General features: G+C 46.5%; 1 protein-coding gene across 8 annotated transcripts in view; it reads left to right on the forward strand.

Moving 5' to 3' along the window:
- Dhx35 (DEAH (Asp-Glu-Ala-His) box polypeptide 35) overlaps nucleotides 1–20,605 on the forward strand; it is a 63,476-nt gene that overhangs the window by 12,165 nt on the left and 30,706 nt on the right. For 6 of the 8 annotated variants that reach the window (XR_003953722.1, XR_866343.3, XM_017319264.2 and 3 more), the window contains exons 4-9: nucleotides 14–91; nucleotides 8,521–8,625; nucleotides 10,454–10,515; nucleotides 11,353–11,422; nucleotides 13,477–13,536; nucleotides 19,396–19,508. Coding sequence is in view for 5 of the 8 variants with exons in the window: in XM_017319264.2 (XP_017174753.1) it covers nucleotides 14–91; nucleotides 8,521–8,625; nucleotides 10,454–10,515; nucleotides 11,353–11,422; nucleotides 13,477–13,536; nucleotides 19,396–19,508 (488 nt within the window). In the remaining 3 variants the exon portion in view is untranslated. Of the gene's footprint in view, nucleotides 1–13; nucleotides 92–8,500; nucleotides 8,626–10,453; nucleotides 10,516–11,352; nucleotides 11,423–13,476; nucleotides 13,537–19,395; nucleotides 19,509–20,605 lie in introns of all 8 variants that reach the window. The other 2 variants (NM_001291144.1, XM_030252092.1) reach the window with 2 other exon arrangements.

Raw genomic sequence — 20,605 nt, forward strand, 5'->3', positions numbered from 1 at the left:
GGTCTACTTGCAGTACCTGGCAGAAGCTGGCTGGACAGCGGAAGGACGAGTGGTCGGAGTGACCCAGCCTCGCAGAGTGGCTGCCGTGACGGTGAGTTTCTCTTTGTATTGAAGATTCTGCCTGCCCTTTCTGTTTCCTTGATCAGTTCATTCTTATTCCTCAAACAATGCAAAGTAGTAGAAGTTACTCCTTAAGAATTTAGCTTAAGAAGAGCTATGATTAGAACTTTTGCAGAATTGATAGCTGTTGTTGTGAATCTTTTAGTAGTAAAGTGCTTAGGGAGTAAAAGTAGATATATTTGTTTAAAGCCCAGATCTGCCAGCAGAAGAATTGTGATGCTTCTAAGTGTCACTTCACATTTCTCTTCACGGTAAAGGGGAGCGGTTGGAAAAGCGGCTGCAGGCAGGACAGGAAGGCTCTTCTAAGTGTGCGGTTATGACCATGTTTAAGTGTGCTAACTACAGCGAGAGGGAGAACCGAAATGAGGCAGTAAAATGGGGCAGCTGTGGACCTGGAGAAACATTTCTCATCACAAGAGAATTTATTAAAGCTTGAAAACAGAAAACAATGACAGAAAGCCTTCAGAATGTTTCCACAGTGATTTCCTCTCTTCTCCTCTTTTCTTTGTGAGACAAGGTCTCACGTAGCAGAAGCTAGCCTTCAACTGGAAGCAGTCCTTCTGACTAGCTACCCTGGATATTAGAAATGGTAGTGTGTGCCTTAAGTGTCAGCACTCAGGAAGCAGAGGCAGGTGGATTGATATGAGTTTCAGGCCAGCCTGGTCTATATTGCCAGTTCCAGACCAGCCAAGGATACATAGTGACACCCTGTGTCAAAACAAAAGCAAAACCACTACCAACAGAGCACACAAATGCTAGCTTCTGCACCTGCCTCCTTTTCAAGTCTGTGTTATGAGAGGAGGACACTGATGCTCTGCCTCTCTTCCTTCGTCAACACAGCACCATGATTTTCATAACATTTTACAAATTTTATATTATTAAGATTTTATGTGTTGTAATTATTTTACTGTGTATGGGTGTTTTCCCTGAGGGAATGTCAGTGTACTATGTTCAAGCAATGCTCATGGAGGTCAGAAGAAGGCATCAGATCCCCTGGGACTAGATTTACAGATGGTTGTGAGTCTCCATGTGGGTACTGAGAACTGAACCCAGGTCCTCTGGTTGAGGAGTCAGTGCTCTTAACCACTGAGCCATGTCTCCTGCCACATATTCAGTAATTAAAAAAAAACATGTTTGAGTGTGGTATTAGTATACCATTCTTTCCTTTCCTTTCTTATTCTCCTTCACTCTTTCTCCTTTCCCCCTAAACTCCCTATCCCCCCCCCCCCCCCCACCCTGTTCTTTGGTATCTGTGCTGGTGATGGAGCCCAGGGCCCGCTATGAAAGCACTCTGCTGCTGAGCCACCCAGTATGAGAATCTTGACTCACACTTTTGTTTTCTGGGATTGCAGACATTGCTCCTTTGTCTTTTGGTACTGAGGTCTGGTAGCATGCCCCCATCTTTTGGTGGTTTTGTCTACTTGAATGGGTTCCTTTTTAAAACCCTGTGGTTTGTTTTCCTCCAGATGTGGATAAACTCCTAAATCTCTGGTTCCAGCTCTCTGTGTTCTACTATGGTGTACTGTTTTCTAACTGTTTCTCTTCTCTTTCTCTTCTCTTCTCTTCTCTTCTCTTCTCTTCTCTTCTCTTCTCTTCTCTTCTCTTCTCTTCTCTTCTCTTCTCTTCTCTTCTCTTCTCTTCTCTTCTCTTCTCTTCTCTTCTCCTCTCCTCTCCTCTCCTCTCCTCTCCTCTCCTCTCCTCTCCTCTCCTCTCCTCTCCTCTTCTCTTCTTTCTCTCTCTCTCTCTTTCTCTCTCTCTCTCTCTCTCTCTCTCTCTCTCTCTCTCTCTCTCTTTCTTTCTTTCTTTCTTTCTTTCTTTCTTTCTTTCTTTTCTCTGTGTAGCCCTTGCTGTCCTGAAACTCACTTTGTAGACCAGGCTGGCCTCGAACTCAGAAATCCGCCTGCTGGGATTAGAGGCGTGTGCCACGTTTTTTTCTAAGTGCACTGTGTAAGTGTGTATCCCTTGTTTTGAGTGTTGATAGATGTCCCCTGAGTATACTCTTCTCTAGGACATTGTGTAGACTTACCCAGTGTTGCTGTGTTGGTTGGTTGGTTGGTTTGTTTGTTTTAGGGCTGTTGGTTGACCCAGATCCTGGTGCTGCTGGGCCAAGTGCTGTATCAGGCTCCTACTCCAAGCCTGTTGCTGATTATCTTTAGTTGTGTTTATTCCATTTGATTCCTTTTCATTTCTACCTGAGTCTTTGAATGTTTTTAGTATAGAAGCAAATATTTAGAATGAGATATTATGCAGTATGTTACAAACACTAAAAGCGGGTAATGTAGTAAACATGAAAAACACCTGGAGAAACGGCATGTTTTTATCAGTTAAGTCTGCCGGACAGGCACATTTGTAGAAACCCGCCTCCCTGAGTTCGGCTGCTTTCCACTGACAGCCATGTACCCAGCAGTGACTTTCTGTTTCTCCTCGTGGGGACAGAGCAGCCTCTCCTCTCTGTGCACGGTCAGCACACTTACGTTTTGTTTTTGAGGCTGGGAGGTTTTCTTGACTTGTAGCTGGTTATCAGTGGCATGGCATAAACGTCTGAGATCATTGCAAATTTTGGGAAGACCTCTCATCTTTGCTGTGTGCTTGTGGGTCTAGACCACCTCTGAAGCCTGTCCAGCCTGTGCACCTAAGACTGGCTTCTCCCTGGCTTGCCCTCGACTTCGCTTGATTTAGTTTCAACTTGATGTTGCTTTTTAATATATGTGCTGCCGCAGCGAGCACTTGATGTTGCTTTGACAGTAGTTTTCTATGGCTGAATGCTTCATCCCTCTCTTTTGGCTATGCACGGCATTTAGACTTTTGTCGTTATCTTTTGAGACAAGGTCTTCAAGTAACTCAGGCTGGCCTTATCCCTCTTGATACTCCTGCTTCTACTTCTGGAGTGGTGGACTTACAGGGGAACTCAGGGTGGGGTGGGGGAGGAAGACAGAGAGACAGAAAGTCTATATAAAAGGAGAATAGGAGGCTTGGAATCTGCAGTGAGTTAACTTTTTTTTTTTTTTGCTTTATTTAAAGCTTTTTTTTTTCACATTAGCATTTTCTTTTTGATTGGATGTTTTCTTTATTTACATTTCAAATGTTTTTCCCTTTCCAGGTCTCCCCTTCAGAAACCCCCTATCCCATCCTCCCTCCCCCTCACTCTCACCTCCCCTATTCTGGGGCATCGAAAACCCTCAGGTCCAAGGGTCTCTCCTCCCACTGTTGTCCAACAAGGCCATTCTCTGCCATACATGTGGCCAGCGCCATGGGTCGCTCCATGTGTATTCTTTGGTTGGTGGTCCAGGCCCTGGAAGCTCCAGGGGGTCTGGTCTGTTGACACTGTTGCTCTCCCTCCATGGGGCTGCAAATCCCCTCAGCTCCTTCAGTCCCTTCTTCACCTCCTCCAGGGGACCCCCAAGCTCAGTCCAACTGTTGGTTGTGAGCTTCCACCTCTGTATTTGTCAGGCTCTGGCAGAGCCTCTCAGGAGACAGCCATGTCAGGCTTCCATCAGCAAGCACTTCCCGGCGTCCACCATAATGTCCTGGTTTGGTGGCTGTATATGGGATGGATCCCCAGGTGGGGCAGTCTCCGGATGGCTTTACCTTCAGTCTCTGCTCCACACTTTGCCTCCATATTTCCTCCTCTGAGTATTTTGCTTAACCTTCTAAAAAACACTGAAGCATCTACATTTTGGTCTTCCTTTTTTCTTAGGCTTTATAAGGTCTGAATTGAATCTTAGGTATTCCTAACTTTTGGGCTAATATGCACAGTATGCAATGAGTACATACTGTGTTTGTTCCTTTGTGACTGAGTCACCTCACACAGGATGATATTCTCAATTTCCATCCATTTGCCTGCAAATTTCATGAAGTCGTTGTTTTTAATAACTCAGTATTACTCCACTTTGTAAATGTATCACATTTTCTGTATCCATTCCTCTGTTGAAGGGCATCTGGGTTGTTTCCAGCTTCTGGCTATTATAAACATGGCTTCTGTGAACACAGTGGAGCATGTGTCCTTATTACATGTTGGAGCATCTTCTGGGTATATGGCCATTAGTGGTATAGCTGGGTCCTCAGTTAGTACTATGGTCCAATTTTCTGAGGAACTGCCAGACTGATTTCCAGAGTGGTTGTACCAGCTTGCAATCCCACCAGCAATGGAGGAGTGTTCCTCTTTCTCCACATCCTTGCCAGCATCTGCTGTCCCCTGAGTTTTTGATCTTAGCCATTCTGACTGGTGTGAGGTGGAATCTCAGGGTTGTTTTGATTTGCATTTCCCTCATGACTAAGGATGTTGAACATTTCTTTAAGTGCTTCTTGGCCATTTGAGTTTCCTCAGTTGAGAATTTTCTGTTTAGCTCTGTTCCCCAATTCAATAGGGCTGTTTGGTTCTCTGGAGTCTTAACTTCTTGAGTTCTTTGTATATGTTGGATATTAGCCCTCTATCAGATGTAGGATTGGTAAAGATCTTTTCCCAATCTGTTGGTTGCCATTTTGTCCTATTGACAGTGTCCTTTGCCTTATAGAATCTTTGCAATTTTATGAGGTCCCATTTGTCAATTCTTTTTTTGTTTGTTTGTTTTTGTTTTTCTTTTTGAGACAGGGTTTCTCTGTGTAGCCCTGGCTATCCTGGAGCTCTCTTGTAGACCAGGCTGGCCTTGAACTCAGAAATCCGCCTGCCTCTGCCTCCCCCATTTGTTGATTCTTGATCTTAGAGCATAAGCCATTGGTGTTCTGTTCAGGAACTTTCCCCCGTGCCCGTGTGTTTGAGACTTTTCCCCACTTTCTTTTCTATTAGATTCAGTGTATCTGGTTTTAAGATCCACTTGGACTTGAGCTTTGCACAGGGAGATAAGAATGGATCAGTTTGCAGTGAGTCAACTTTTTATGTCACTGAAAGATGACTTAGCTAAAAATTGGAGCAGTTTTCCCTGTGTATGGTTTGAAATCCCAGCTCTTAATCAGTTTTCATTTTAGCTCCAAGTTTGTAGCTACAGAGAACCTTCCGTGTTCTTGATAGAATGAAGAATGCTTAAATTAACATGAGCAGTGACATGCTGCTACGTTAGAAAAGCTGAGTCTCAGAGATGTGCTGTGCACGCAGACTGAGCCCAAGAACGGACCCCAGAAGTTGTGCTGGATCTCTGTGAGAGGCAGATAGTAAGGAGGGTCACTGGTCTCAGCAGTCCAGGTTTACCCTCCAGACCAGGCCTTCCTCCCTCTAAGATTCAGGACCATAGAGCCCATGTGTTTGTAGAGGTGAGAGAGTGTCCTGCTGTATCTCACCCGCTGTCCTGCACAGGGTCTCAGGTCCAGCTTGCCATGGAGCAGTGGTTTGCTGACTGGGATCTGTTGAGTTTGGTGCACTTGCGGAGAATACAGCATAAGCAGTAGAGGTAAAGTTTATTAAGCCAACAGAGGGTCGGCAGGACGACTCATCAGTGAAGAGGCTTGTTGCCAAGTCTGATTACCTGAGTTTGATTTCCAGCACCCATATGGTGGAGGAAGAGAACTGTGTCCCACAAGTTGTCCTCTGACCCTCAGAGGTACACTGTGACACATGGACCTACACATCTACACATACTTAGAATAAATAAATACAGATAAATAAACAAAGTCAATAGAATACAATCCTGTGTGATTATAAGTGGTGGAACAAAAATGGTTGAGAATAATCTTACGTACTAATTTATCTGTATTTATTTGAAGACAAGAAGGTTGTGCCTATAGCCTAGCCTGGTCTGGAACTGGCAGACTGCCTGCTTCAGCCTCCTGGGTGTTGGTATTATAGATGTGTGCCACTACACTCAGTTAAAATATTAAGAACAATTTTCATTATTTAGCTGTGTGTATGTGTGAGCGCTGGTGTTCGTGGAGGCCAGACACTTTTATCTCCTCGGAGCTAGAGTTAGAGGCAGTTGTGAGCCACTGGATGCACTGCTGGAACAGAACCTGGGTCCTCTGCAAGAGCAGCATATGCTCTTGATGACCAAGCCATCTCTCCAGTGCAGACAAACAAGCACCCATGTGCGCACCCTCGGTTTTATATGCATATTTATACAAATAGCCAGATAGCAAGAGTAGAAGAGCTTGGTTTACTTTCCCACCCACAAAATGGTTGTTTTTAATGAGACGGTTGGCTCATCTGTTCTCACTCTTCCCAGCCTTTTCCCCTGCAGGCTCCCAGTATCTCTTCACAGATCCTCTGTGCCTTTTTCTGAGATGTGGAGGGTTAGCTCAGAACCACCATGATAGCTAAGCCTCCTGGGAAACGCTGGGCATGGAGAGGTACACCCTCCAGAGGCAGAGCCGAGCAGGGTGCGTCTCTGTTTTCATAAGATGTTTTGAAACGCTGAGTGGTGTGAACTGGCTGCTTGATGATTGATTCCGTGTGGATCTTGTCAGATCTATAATTTCAAGTCACTGGGTGAGGCTACTTCTGATCTTCATGTGCTTGTCAGTTTCTTATGCATTGGTGGCAGATAGTGCCAGGCCGCACTTGGTGGGGCGGCTGAGTTCAGGGCGTCTCTATGCTCCTGAGACTGGGCTGCCTCAGGTCCCTTCTTGGAGCAACTGAGTTCCAAACTCAGACTAGAGACTGTGGGGTTTGGGGCTGCCTGACTGGAGAGTGACATACACTTGTTTCCTCTGTCTGGTGTCCTGAGTCCTGGAGCCTCGTGGCTTAGCTTTGTTCTTTTCAGTCAGGTAGTGTAAATAGCAAATGTGGAACTTTCTTTGAAAAAACCAGTAAGAGTGACTGCCCCTTTACAGTGGTTTGCACTTTGAGGTTGTGCCCTTGAGGCCTCTCCTCTCCAAGTAACTGGGTTTACAGGCATGAGCCACTCACTCTGTGTGTGTGTGTGTGTGTGTGTACATGCAGGTATTGAGGCTAGAAGACAACCCCTGGTGTCATTTCTCAAGTGCCACTTTGTCCTTTGGAGACAGGGTCTGTCCTTGGTTTGGAGCTCACTGGGAGGCCAGGCTTAGGAATCCCTGGCCTACATTCTGGGATTTTAATATCATGTCTCCACTCCAGGCTTTGTATGTGGGTGAACTCAGGTCCTCATGCTTGTAAGGCAAACACCAGGCCATCTCCTCAGCATCTCCTCAGCATCTCCCCTCCCCTTTTAAGATAGTCTTGCTGTGTTTCCCAGGCTGGCCTTGAACCTTTGATTTTCTTGCCTTTGCTTCCCAGAGCCCGCGGTTGTGAACATGTGTCACAGACCTCCCTAAACTGCCCTTTCATTTGTAGTGTGCCCAGGGTAGTCCTCATACTCCCGTGCTTTGTCTCCTCCTATCCTCCGTTACGGCACGGGGATCCTCCATTAGTCTTTAAAGACACTGTCTTGTCCTTTTTCAAAACCAAGTTCTTATCTGCATTGGCTTTCAGGAGTGCTGGTAACTGGAACACGTTTGAGAATTGAGTTAAGCATTTGGCTTTGGGATATGTTAGCTTCCAAAGAGAGGATGAACTTGGCCCACTTCTGGTCAGTCATCCTGGTCTCCTGCCTTCCTAGGTCAATCTTATTTTAAGGTGTGTGAACATGAGAAGTTGCCCATTGTTGTGTGGTCTAGCAGAGGGGGAGGGAGTACTCACTGGTTCCTTTCCATCCCATCTTTGGTACCAGATTCAGAGCTGAGTTCTCCTCCTCCTCCTTTTCCTCTTCTTCTTCCTCCTCTTCTTTCTCCTCCTTTTTCTGTGCCCTTCCTTTTCCTCCCCTTTATGAGGATCAGAACGCAGACCTTTTGCAGGTGTGGTACCACCAAGCTGGCTTTAGATTTGAATCCAAGGCTTATCTGAAAAGACTGTAATGTCTGGAGTTTTAATTTTTCATACTGCCTTAGATCTTTTGAATTTGAATGCAAAATTTTGAATTGTCTCTCTTTCTCCCTGTCTGTCTGTCTGTCTGTCTGTCTGTCTTTCTCTCTCTTCCTTTTTTCCTCTGGTGCTGGTCATTTAATCTGGGGTAACACTCTGATTATGAGTAGGTAACCACTCTACTCCTGAACACAGCTCAGTTTCCTTTATATTGATCTGTAAAATCATTGTGTGATTTTTCTTTTATTTTGTATGCTTTCTGCTTTTTATTTTTTTATTTTTTGAGACGGGGTCTCACTGTGTTCCTCTGACTAGCCTAGGTCTGCTCTGTAGACCAGTCTGGCTTCAAACTCACAGAGACCCTCCTGCCCTGGGATTAAAGGCATTCACCACTATGCCTAGCTCTTGTTTACTGTTTTAAGTTGTCCCAAGACCATGACAGAATGGAGAGATGTGTCATTTGATCTAATGACCTGCCTCTTTTCTTCTCATCATTCACATACTATTTGATAAGACCTTTAAGTTTTCTATAGTATGTGCGCTGTGTAGTAATTGGTGTGTCTCTATTTTCAGCATGATCTTTCTTCCCAAAGGTTGCAGGCCGAGTAGCTGATGAAAGGGGTGCAGTGCTGGGCCATGAAGTGGGCTACTGTATCCGCTTCGATGACTGCACCGACCCACTGGCCACCAGAATCAAGGTGAAGTGCTCAGAGTGACCTCTAGGGTGGACTAGGGAGGGGACTGGGGACATTCGTCTCTGTGAAGATCAGAGTTGTTTGAATGAGTCCTTGAGTTTTAGCACAGACGAGAACACAGAAGTAAGATTGATCCCTGGTCTAGGCTTAGGAGGTCAGTGCTTCACCCTTTAGATGTCCACTGCTGATGGTGTGAGGATGCAGAGTTCCCTTTTCCTATGTGTGTGCTGTAAATACAGAAACAAAGCTGTGCAGACAAACTCAGGGTGAACTGGTGTAAACTGGTCCAGAGTGGGATTCATCATGGCTGACTAGTTAGAGCTCTCTGAGTCATGAATTCTGTCTCAGCCACACTTGACAGAGTAGCTAAGAATAAAGTAATTAGCATAGTGGTAATTGGTAGAAATCAGTTCAGCAGAGTCTCCTGCTCACCACTATGCTAGAACCACTGTTGGCTACTGCAGTGGAGCAGTGAGCAAAGTGCCCTGATGAGATGGAGTGAGGGCCTTAGCCCTGGTGCCTTCCAGACTGAACATAGCAATTACAACTGTTCAGACAATCAAAGTCAACACTGTAGCCATTTGTAAGTAAATGGACCTTGGTCTAGCTAGGGTTTCTGTTGCTGGGATAAAACCATGACCAAGAGCAACTTGTGGAGAAAGGGGTTTGTTTCAGCTTACTGCTTGTAGTCCATCATCCAGGGAAGTCAGGAGGAGCACGAGGCAGGAACTAAAGCAGAGTCCGTGGAGGAATGCTGCTTACTGGCTTGCTCAGCCCGCTCTCTTACACACCCAGGACAAAGTGTTCAGGAATGCCAGTGTCCACAGTGAGCTGGGCCCTTCCCCATCAGTCTTCAGTCAGAAAATGCTCACATACTTGCCCACTGGCCAGCCTGGTGAGGGAATTTTCCCAGTTGAAGTTCCTCTTCCTAAATGACTCTAGTGTGTGTCAGACTGATAAAAAACTAACCAACACAGACCTCGTTTTCCAAATTTTTGTTACCCATGTTGTCAGGTAAAGGGATCATGTGTTTATGCCTTATTTGTATGTAAGCAGTTACACTGGGTGGGTGATGAGTCAGGTGACTCTTTCTGGGCCCATGAGAAGCTCTGTCTGCTAAGACTCATTATAGAACTTTTCACTTTTGCTTTTGTGGGTGACATTTGGTACCAGGGCTAAGCAAACTATCTTAGAAACATATCCTACTCTTAGAGTCCAGGGGAGGTGACACTGAGGGACACGCTTAGCCTTGTTAATGCACTGACTTTGTTTTGGGGTGAGAATAACAGCATTTTATTAGTGTTCATTAGTCCTACTTAGTTTTAACTGTAACTCGGTGAAATAGTTGTATCACGAGATTTGATGGGTGAGGACTGAGGCTCAGAGATGGCAAGCTCTCAGGCTGGGTTTTCACAGCAGGTAGAAGTAGGGCCGGGCAGACATAGAAGAATAGGCTCTGTCAGGTCAGGGTGACTCAAGCCCACGCTCTTCTCTGCAACTCTGTTGGTGGAGGTGGAGGTTGAGAAGATGCTGAGGAGTTCTCCCAGACTCACAGCTCATTACCATAGTAAGTAATGGTAAACGGAGACTCACTGTAGACTCTTCACTGTTTGCCTTTGATGCTCATTAACATAGCAACTAGCACAGAGATGGTGTTGAAAGGTCTGCAGCCCAGTGTGGGATCTGTTTGTTTGTTTGTTTGTTTGCCAATGTTGAATAAAGCGCTGGGATGCCTCTCCCTGAGCTGTCTTGCGTGTGAACAGAGATTATAGTTAAACTTGCACCATCAATGTAAATAAATTTCTCTATCTTTGTATTTTTATTGTTTTAGTTCCTTACAGATGGCATGCTGGTCAGAGAAATGATGGTGGATCCGCTGTTAACAAAATATAGGTAAGCCTGAGCTCCTGTGAGTCCCTAGTGTTTCCAGAATGCACCGTGCACTGGCAGTCAGTAGGGTGAGCAGCTGAGATCCTGTTGTGAGCAAACAGGCCCGTGCGCTTCCATCACCAGGGCACCTGCTGCCTTGTCTTTGCTCATCGTGCCTTTACAGGCTCCGGGAATTGAAGTGACTACAGGACCACAGCCCACAGAGATGTGACTAGCCAGCGTTGGGACCTCCCCACCCCCCTTTGCATTTCGCAAAGCTGGGGATGGAACTTGGGGTCTCACACATGTTAGGCGAGGGTCCCACTTCTGCCCTCTGGACAGTGTTCTGTTGAGTGCCATACACAAAGTCCAGATGAGGGCTGAGCTCTTCCTGCCTCTTAGTGGTTTTGCCCATCACCGGGAGCGCTAGGGCTACCCCACAGCTTTGGGACTCGAGACACGCTGTCCCACTCCTCTCCCTGCCTGGCACATGTCGTTCACAGCTGTCCTCTGTCTATGGCTGTTCTCGTGGCTTAGCATTGTTGAGGTGCCTGGGCTTTGTTATCCAGTGTGTTGTGTGAGGTTACAGATCATACATACCAGTTAGAACCAGCTGTTAAGTTCTGCTGGAATCCCGGGTGGGTAGTGAAGCTCTTTGCAAATAGTGTGCTATCATTATTCTCACTAAGGATGTTGAAATCACATTCTGTGTAGGCCTGACATCATCGGCAGAGATTGACTTCGGCTTTCTCTTAATTCGATGTCATTACATGAGGGCTGAGTACCCAGAGGTCTCTTTGGTGGTTGGGGTGGAATTGCATGGGGTGTTCCATGCTCACTGAGAGCATCTCTGATTCTTAGTGTCATCATGCTGGATGAAGCCCACGAGAGGACCTTGTACACGGACATTGCCATTGGCTTGCTGAAGAAGGTACCGCTCCAGCACTGCACTCTGCTTTCTAAGTTTTGCATTGCTGCCTGGCTAGGAAAGTAATTACAACAATCTAGAAAACTAGTAAATACAGAGTGAAAAATTCTCCCATCATCCTGCTCGTTCTCAGAACCACGAGCCGGAGGTTGTTGTGTTTTTCTCCCTGTGTATATGTTTTGACACAGTGGGATTGGATAATATGTGCTAATTTGTATCTTGTACTTTTAATACTATATCAAGATCATTTCACCATGAAATAGTCTTTGAAGACATTATAATTATTATTTTAAAGATTTTATATTTATGTTGAGAGTAAGTGTAAGTCTGTGTACCACATGCATGCAGGTGCCTGCAGAGGCCAGAAGAGGGTATCAGGTCCTCAAGAGCTGGCGTGACTCGTGGTTGTGACTGGCCTGATGTGGGTGCTGGGAACAGAAGCTCTGTAAGAGCAGCCAGCGCTCTTAACCCCAGAGCCACCTCCCAGCCCCCGAAGAGTCTGCGAAGTGGCTGCTGCTGTCTGCCACATCCTTCCTATACTGTTAGGCATGAGTGTGCCTAGGTGTCTGTCGGGCCTTGGCAGTGAGCATTCTGTAATTAAATGTGCCGCATTTCTATTTCTTTTCTCTTTTTAACATTTCAGTATTCAGAAAATATTTCAAACATACCCAGAGTCATTTATAATAACCTTTTTGTTCATTGTCTAGTTTTGGCAGTTAACTCCACTCTCATTTCTCCCCTTAACATTATTATTGTGGCTTTTTTTGTTTTGTTTTTTTAATTTGTTGTTTTCTCTGCATATGATCCTCAATTACAAGAGTCTAAAAAGAAATGGTAGATTGGGATGACCAAGAACTGCGGCCTTGGGAAGACTGCCTGGGTGCAAATCTTGACTGCCAGATAAATGCCTCTCCAAACCTGTGTCTGTGTGTCTGTGTGGGTGCAAGCCTATATTGTAACCATTAGCTGCGAGTCTAGCTTGGAATTGTTGAAAGGGGGATAAAATAACTCTTTGATCTTTGCATGGGCTCTTCGTGCCACATGTGGCCCGAGGCTGCTGCCTGGAGAGGGCAGCCTAGGAGCTGCTTTTTGGGGGGGTCTGCTGGGCAGACGTGTTGGATGTCGTAATTTGTCATAAGGCTTAAGTAAGGCAGCCCAGATCTTACGATGACATCATATATAGAGCCGTGTACAAATAGAAGGCCGCCCCTCTGACTGTGTCTGTCTACAGTGAGGTGACAGAAGGTGGGCTAGGTCTCAGATGCTCACTACCTCCTCAGCCTTGCGTCTCCGTGCAGTGTACACACTGATTGGCTCTGTATGGCACACAGCTAGGAATGTATAAATTGCCTTGGCTGTTATCTTTTTCCATTACCTTTTGGCCGATGATCAGACTTTTGATATGCATGAGGAGTGTTCTCACTAGGCTCTCCCTACCAAGGACCGAGTAGTAAGAGAACAATGCTGCCCAGGCTCCGCCAGTGTTGAGCATCCTCGCACAGCTGCTCCTGAGCATGGCAGACATCTGTGCCATGCCCGGGGACCACATTTCTTTGAATAACTGTTAGCACACCAATTGCTATCTTGGTGCTACTACTTGTTAGTTATGGATTTTAGTCTACCTTTTCATATTTCTGAATGTGAATACATGTGAGAAAAAAATGTTTATTTTTAATAATTTCAAATTCAGCCCTTAAATTTAGGGTTAGAGTTAGGCAGTGGGTTAGGGTTACAGTTAAATTTTAAATTCCCTTTATATTTTGCACAACATTTTTACTGGGTCATAATTTAGCAAGCTCTGACATCTTAAACTCAGGAAGAATTGTCTACATCACATTGACTCTTGACATCATCAGTTGTACCATCCCTGTCTCATGGATGAGCCTCCTTTTTGCCTTGAGACAGGGTTTCTGTCTAGCCCTGCCTGGTCTCGAACTTGTGACCCTCCCGCCACCTGCCTGCTGGAATTTACAGGCCTTGTCACCATGCGTGGCTAGGATTGCAGGATTGAACATTTTTCCACTGTCACCATTATTTCTCGGTGCCTTCTTTTTCAGATTCAGAAAAAGCGAGGGGATCTTCGCTTGATTGTGGCCTCAGCCACTCTGGACGCAGAGGTAAGGGCATCTCTCTCCTTCTGCTTAAACACTGGAGTTGTCAGATATTCCCTTGGGACTGCACCTCTGGCCAAAGCATGTCTTCGGCAGGACGACCTGCCTCTTTGGGGGCCATGTGGTGCTCTAGATGTCACCTGATGCTCCTTCTCCACGGTGGGTAGACGTTAGCCTGTGTACCCCAGGGCGTTGATGATCACCAGCTTGCCCTGTCTCTGTCTCTGCTGTCCTCCTCCTGACACAGGCAGCTTCTTTTTAGTTACTGGTCAGTGTGAAGCTATATTAATTGAAATTATTTATGAAAATTACATACTTATTTTAATTTTTTGGTGTAGTGGAAGTTTCTCTTCTAACATAGTGATTTCCATGTTAAGTGTTTTTTTTTAATTGTTTTTACTTTTTGTATGTGGGGTAGGGTGTACACATGCCATGGCTGGAGGTCAGAGGTCAGCTTGGAGGTCAGTTCTATCTTTCCTCCATGTGGGTTCCTCTGATAAAGGTCTTCAGGCTTAGCAGTAGACATCTTTACCAGCTGAGCCATCTCTTTCATCCCAATGTTTTTATATGGCTGATTTGCTCTTTTGATGACTAATATTTTATTTAAAAAAAAAAACCAGTTCAACTCATCTCATTCTTTTGGCCACTTGCTGTTTATATATTCTAAACAGTAAGCCTCCTGCTAGCTACGGGTGATCCATAGATCCAGGAGTCCAGGGAAGGAGGCACATAGATAGGTATTTGCTATGTTAAGGTGCTGAGGTAACCTAGAAGGCTGCTCTTAACTCCAGCCAGCCGGGACTGTCAAGAACTTGTCACCAAAGAGATGGCATTTTAGCAGGGTTTGAAATAAAATGACCCTTTCTTCATGGGCAAAGGGCGAGCCAAGCTCCCTGACCATGTGGGGCCCACGAGGAACCCTGAGTTCTACAAGCTACCAGAACTCTTTCTGCCAGGCACCACAGGGATACTCCATCCCCAGAGGTGCTCCATCCCCAGGGGTGCTCCATCCTCAGCTGCTGCTCTAACTTCATCTCCTTCCACTCTGTCTGGTGTTCTCTGTTTATCAGCTCCACTGGTCCCCTTCCATTCTTCTGAGGAAACCAGGCTTCTCCTTGGCATGAGGTAGGGTTTTCTCTCAGTCTGTTTTTCTTTCAGACATGCCTGTGGCTCTTCCAGCGTTCTCCTTATGGTCCTAGAGAACCCCCTGTCTGAGAGAGGCTTCCTTTCTGGCCTCACCCTGCCGCTTCTGCCCTCTTGCACAGCTTTGACTGTGTGTCAGTCACACCGATTTCTGATGCATGTTTAGGGGTTGTCTGTGTCCTTGAAGACTGGGACTCTGTCTTACTCATGATTTTATCCCTCTCGCCTTACGGTGTAGGAGCCAGGGCAGTGGCTTGCCCATATGTGGGACGCAGGAAGCTCATTCTTGTGTTAGGTAGAGACCCAGGAATAGTTAATGGAGATGCTGGTCAGGAACCAGCTCTTTATGCCAGGGGAGATGTGGTGAGGGCCTGGCCCTGGCTTGTTCTTGTGTCTTCCTATGGGTGGAAGAATGCAGGCCGACTTGGTGAGAGGTGCCTCCTATGTACCCGGGCTGGCCTGCCAGCTTCCCACAGGCTGTGGGAGCTCTTGGCTTCAGGCTGCCTACAGTCACCTCTGCCCATTGTCCCCATGCTTTAGCTGTCATCTCTGTCACCACGATGTATGCTGGAATGTTCTCTGGAGGTGTTTTAATTTTGTTTCTGATGCTGATGACATATTCTGGCAAAAAGCAACCTAGGAACAACAGCATTTATGTCCTCAGAAATGAATGCAGACAGGTGTTGTGGGAAAAATTAAGGAGCCGCCACTTCACTTTACTTTAGCTTACCTTTTTCTGCTCCTTTAAAAGTTATTAACATAAAAAGAAGTTTACTCTTGTATGTATAGGTGTTTTGCCTGCATGTATGTTTGTGCACCATGTGCGTGCGCTCAGTGCCCATGAAGCCAGGAGAGTGTGCCCGATCCCCTGGGACTGGAGTGACAGTTAGTTGTGAGCTGCCGCGTGGGTGCTGGCGATTGAACCCTGCTTCTCTTAACGCACTTAAGCCAGTGCCCTTAGCCCGGGAGCCAGCTCTCCAGCCGTACATTTTCCCCATTCGAATACAGTCAGAGTGGTACTGCCCGGGATGGGCTTGAGTCTTCTCACAGCCTTACTGTAAACAGACGGTCCTTCCTCCTGACAGACACGTCCACAGGCCAACCTGCTCTGGACACTCTGCTGACTCTTTCTCCCCTGGTGATGGGAGAGCGCAGCAGGACCACCATTGCAGGAACCTGGCCCGCCTCTGCTCCTGTCCTCTGTGCTCCAGTTGCACAGATCATGTTGTCTTTTCACGTCCATCTTTCTCTCTTAAACACTAGGAATGGTTATTTTCTAAACAGGTTTAGTTGTGGGGAAAGTGTAATGCCCAAGTTTACTCCTCCCCGACTGGGCTCGCTGCTAATGGACAAGTATAAACTGTTTATTGCTGCCTTTCTTGTCTTCTTTTAAAATTTTATTTTTGAGATAATATACTTACATCATTTCCCCCTTCTCTTTTCTTTTCCTTAACTCCCATATATTGTCCTTGGTCTCTTTCAAGTTCCTAACCTTCTTTTCCCCATTTATTGTTGATCACATGCATCTCTGTATATGCACATATATTCCTAAATGTAACCTGTCTAGTCTGTATGTTTCTTGTGTGTATGTTTTCGTGGCCGAGCCTTTGGTATTAAAAAGGAACTAGAAGTGGTGGGTGTACTTGTCTCGGAAGAAGACTGTCTCTTCCACCCTCAGCTCTCCTTCCTTGCCTGCAGTTCTTTGTGTAGGGTTGAGGACTCGTGGGCTTTCCCTGCCCATGTCACATGGCTGTTTGTTGTCCCTGTGCGGCTCATGTTTAGGCAGGCATGTTGCTGAGATTTTATGGATATAGCTTCTGATATTACTAGGAGACACAGTTTCACAGAAAACTCCCCGGCCCTCTCCCTCTTCCACAGTGTTCTCTGAGCCTTATATTCAGAGTGTCTTTTAATGTGATGTAGAGACTGGAGGACATTGCCTCATTCGGTTCCATCCGTAGTAGCGGATGTAGATGACCTCCGGACACCTTTTGTGAATTGGAAGGCAGAGCCTAGATTTGTCATTCCCTGGTGTGTTTTGATGTAGGGCTGGCGGGTACATTAGCAGTACTTAGCTGGCTCAGGCTGAGCTATAGGTCATTCATTCCACTCTCCCTTCCTTCCTTGCCTGGACATCCAGTGCCTTCTCCCGAGGGAGCTGTTGAAGAAAGACAGCGGCTATGGGATCCCCTGGTTAGGATGTGGGATAGGTAGATGCAGGTCCGAGAGCGTGTGGAATCTGCAGTCTTAAGTGAGAGGAAGAGGATGTGAGTGGGCTGAAGAGGTCTGGAGTGAGCAGGGGCAGGATATGTCTTACTTAGCTTTTGTATATGGAAGACCAAGGGTACCCAGGAGCCATCTTCTCACCCAAGTTGCTGTGTCTAAAGGTGATAAACTTGATGCCAAACTGTGTGTGTTGCTGCTGTCAGGCCACCTGCTCTGGTGGCTGGCCCAGCCGGAGACGAGAAGCCAGTGTCCACAGAAGGCAGGTGGCAGAGAAGGCCGGAGGCCGCTCCGGTGGTTGCCCTGGTTGGTTTGGCCACCCTGTTTGTAGAAGCTCGGTTAGCTGAGCGGTTACATACACAGCAGGTGTGATTGCAAAGTGTCACTTCACCCCGTATCACATTCTTCTACTTGAGCCTGTCCACATGACGGAAGCTAGGTTTGCAGACAGTTCCTACTGTTCCCTTGTTTTGTCAGATGTCTGATAACTTGTAGAGAGATTAATTTCCCTCTTCCATCAGTCCTGGCGAAGGATCCTGAGTCCCCTGGGGTCAGGGCCTCACTGGACCAGTTTGCAGGTTGCAGTCTTGTTGGCTTGGGTAGGAGTTGGACAGGGCATGGACATGGTTCTTAGAGCTCTCTGCGTGGACCGGGTGGGAGCAGCTCCCAGGATAGGAAGCTGGAGTGGGCCGACGGTGGCGCTGCAGGTCCGAATCATTCCCATTTCGTTTCACAGACTGCGCCCCTTCCTCTCCGTCTTCTTGTTCCATTTCTTACCTGGTGTTCATGTCATTGTGACCCCAGCACCTGAAGCTGACTCAGATTATTCCAGGTGAGGGGCTGGCATCACTTCCTGTGTCCTTGATTCTGCCTCAGGCCATCTCTTACTGGCTTTTTAAGAAAAAAAAATATATTACTGTTTATTTTATGTGTCTGAGTATATGTCTGCATATATATCTGTGTACCACTTGCATTCTTAGTGCCCATGGAGGCCAGAAAGGGCCATCAGATCCCCTGTCACTGGAGTTAGAGAGTTGTGGGCCACTGAGCTCTCTCTCCAGCCTGACTTTTTGGCTTTTATCTGTATATTCCAAATGCAGATAAAGGATAAAAACCTTAGGGTGTAGACCTTGTGTCTCAGTGCATCCAGAGTGTTCTTTAAAGAGGCGCTCCAGGTCCTTACTCGTCAGCTCTCCCAGCAGCTGGGGCTCAGCCGTCCAGTCCATCCAGGAAAGCTGCTGTGGTCCTACCTCACTCCGGGTTCCACATGGCCTGGTGCTAGCTGTGTTCAGCACGCCCTTCTTAAAGCCCTCTTCCTTCTGGAGAAGGACCCTGCTGTCCTGCTCTTCCTCCTCCTCCTCCTCCTCACCTCCTCCTGGGCATCTTGAATCTCCACTCTGTCTTTAAGGCTCTCCACTCCTTCCATGGCCCCTGGCTCAGTTGACACTGGGTGTTGGTGACAGTCTTGAATGTGTTACTTGTGTCCTGCCTCTGAGCTGTCTGGAGTGTTTAAACTTGGCTCTGGTTGGGTCTCTCCAGTTCTGTTCCAGCCTTTCTCGTGGTCATAGTAATTCAGGCCCAGGATCTCCATTGCTGAGGACACTGCTTTTTTAAGAAGTGGCTCTGTCCTGTTCTCTGTTACATGCGCGTGCTCATAATTGGAGAAGGCTGTTTATGCTATCAGATGGCTTGAAACCTATTGGAAAGTTACAGTGACTACATAGCAGAGACACACCTAGTGCACAAGAAGGAAACCTTTGTGAATTGATAACCTTGTGTGATTAGATATGTGTTTTCTAGATTAGCTATCCCTCAGTCTGATTTAACCTGTACCAAACTTGAGCCACACCTAATTTTCAGCTAAAGAAACTACAGAGGACGGGGATAAAGTTACCACAGCTGTGCATCAGCTGAGGTTCATTGAAGTCTAACCTTTATTTATAATCAAACTTTTAGCATCTGCCATTGAAATTTCCTCTGCAATTTCAATAAGAGAAAAGTAAATTTAGCTGGCTGTGGTGATGCATGTCTGCAATCCCAGCATTCAGGAGGCAGAGGCAGGAGGATACTGAGCTTGGGTCTAATCTGGGCTACGTAGAGTTTCAGGTCTGCTTGAGTTGAGTATCAAGACCCTGTCTTCAACAAATGAAAGCTTGTGGGGAGATGGCCTGGTGGAGCTATTAAAAAAAAAGAATTTTGTGAATGTAGAAAATCATTTTGTGTGATGTGATAGTGCACACCTGTCATCCCAGTCAAGAAGTGGAGGCAGGAGGATCAGGGGTGCAGGGCTAACCTCAGCTATTTAGTGAGTTAGAGCCTAGCTGGACCACATCAGAGCCTGTCTCTAAAGTAAAACAAGCTATTCTGCAGTGTGCACGCTTGTGTGTCTGAGTTTTGTGATCCCACTTACCTCTGCCAGTTTTATATTTTCTTTCTTTCTGTTGATTACTCTGAACCATCCTCTTTCTTTTTTTTAGTTATGTATTTATTTATTTTTAGAAATTTCGAGATTTCTTTAACCAGAATGAGACCAGTGACCCAGCCAGAGATACCTCTGTGACGCTCACAGTGGAAGGACGGACATTTCCAGTGGATATCTTTTACCTACAAAGGTTTGAGAATGTTTGATTCTTGGTGATGGTGATTTGGGACCTCAGCTGTCACGCAGGATAATAGGGAAGATCATCTGCCTCCAGGGAGGAGTATGGCTCAGCTCCTGTTCCTGGCAGAATTCGGGACGCTGGACCAGCATCATTGTTGGATTCAGAGTTTGATTCTCCTGCTCACATTTACATGCACCTGTGGCCGTCAGTTCAGGCGGAGAGAGTCAGGTGGGCCGACGGGAGGTGGTGTGGCAGTTTTCTGAACTGGGGCTCTCCAGAGTGCCATCAGTAAGGGAAGCAGTGCTGAGTCTTTCAGTCCCTTACATCCTTAACAAGGAGACCTAGCTCGAATTTTTGGGAGAAGTCCCTTTGAATAAGAAAGGGGCCGTTCTAATTTACTCTATCTAGTTACTGGGCCTAGTTTAGCACCTGATAAGTCCAGAGCTATAAACTTCATCTTTGGGTCCTTCTGGCTGGAGGGAATGTCTGCCATTTCCATTCACTCAGCCATTGGTGCTGGCTGGGAAGATGATGGGTGTGCTCTGATGGTTAGTTTCTTATCACCTTGACACTAGCTAGCTCACCTGAGAGGAGGAAGCCTCAACTGAGAAAATGCTTCCCTGAGTGTGAGCTTTAGGCAAGCCTGTAATGCAGTTTCTTAACTGGTTATTGATGAGGGAGGGCCTAGCCCTTCGAAGGTGGTTCTGGGCTTTAAGAAAGCAGGCTGAGCAAGCCATTAGGAGCAAGTCAGGAAGCAGCCCTCCTCCATGACCACTGTCTGCATCACCTCCTAGCTCCAGGTTCCTGCCTGTTTGAGTCTCTGTCCTGACTTCCTTCAGTGATGGATTGTGACTTGGGATATATAAGCCTTTCCTCCCCAGCTTGCTTTTTGTCATGGTGTTTCATCACAGCAAGCAGTAGAAAGGCTAACTTGGGCAGTGGGCCTCTGCACTGAAACTGAAGCCCTTGGTTTTCTGAGACTTGGCATTTTTGCATGCTGAAGATAAATAACTTCTATGCACTTCCCATTAGCCTCTTGCTGCTTTACTCTCCTGCTGAGGCAGTGGCCACAGGTAAATTTGCACAGAAGTATCAAGACTCAATCC

This window comes from Mus musculus, chromosome 2 (genome assembly GCF_000001635.26).
Source record: "Mus musculus strain C57BL/6J chromosome 2, GRCm38.p6 C57BL/6J".
Classification (NCBI taxonomy): domain Eukaryota; kingdom Metazoa; phylum Chordata; class Mammalia; order Rodentia; family Muridae; genus Mus; species Mus musculus.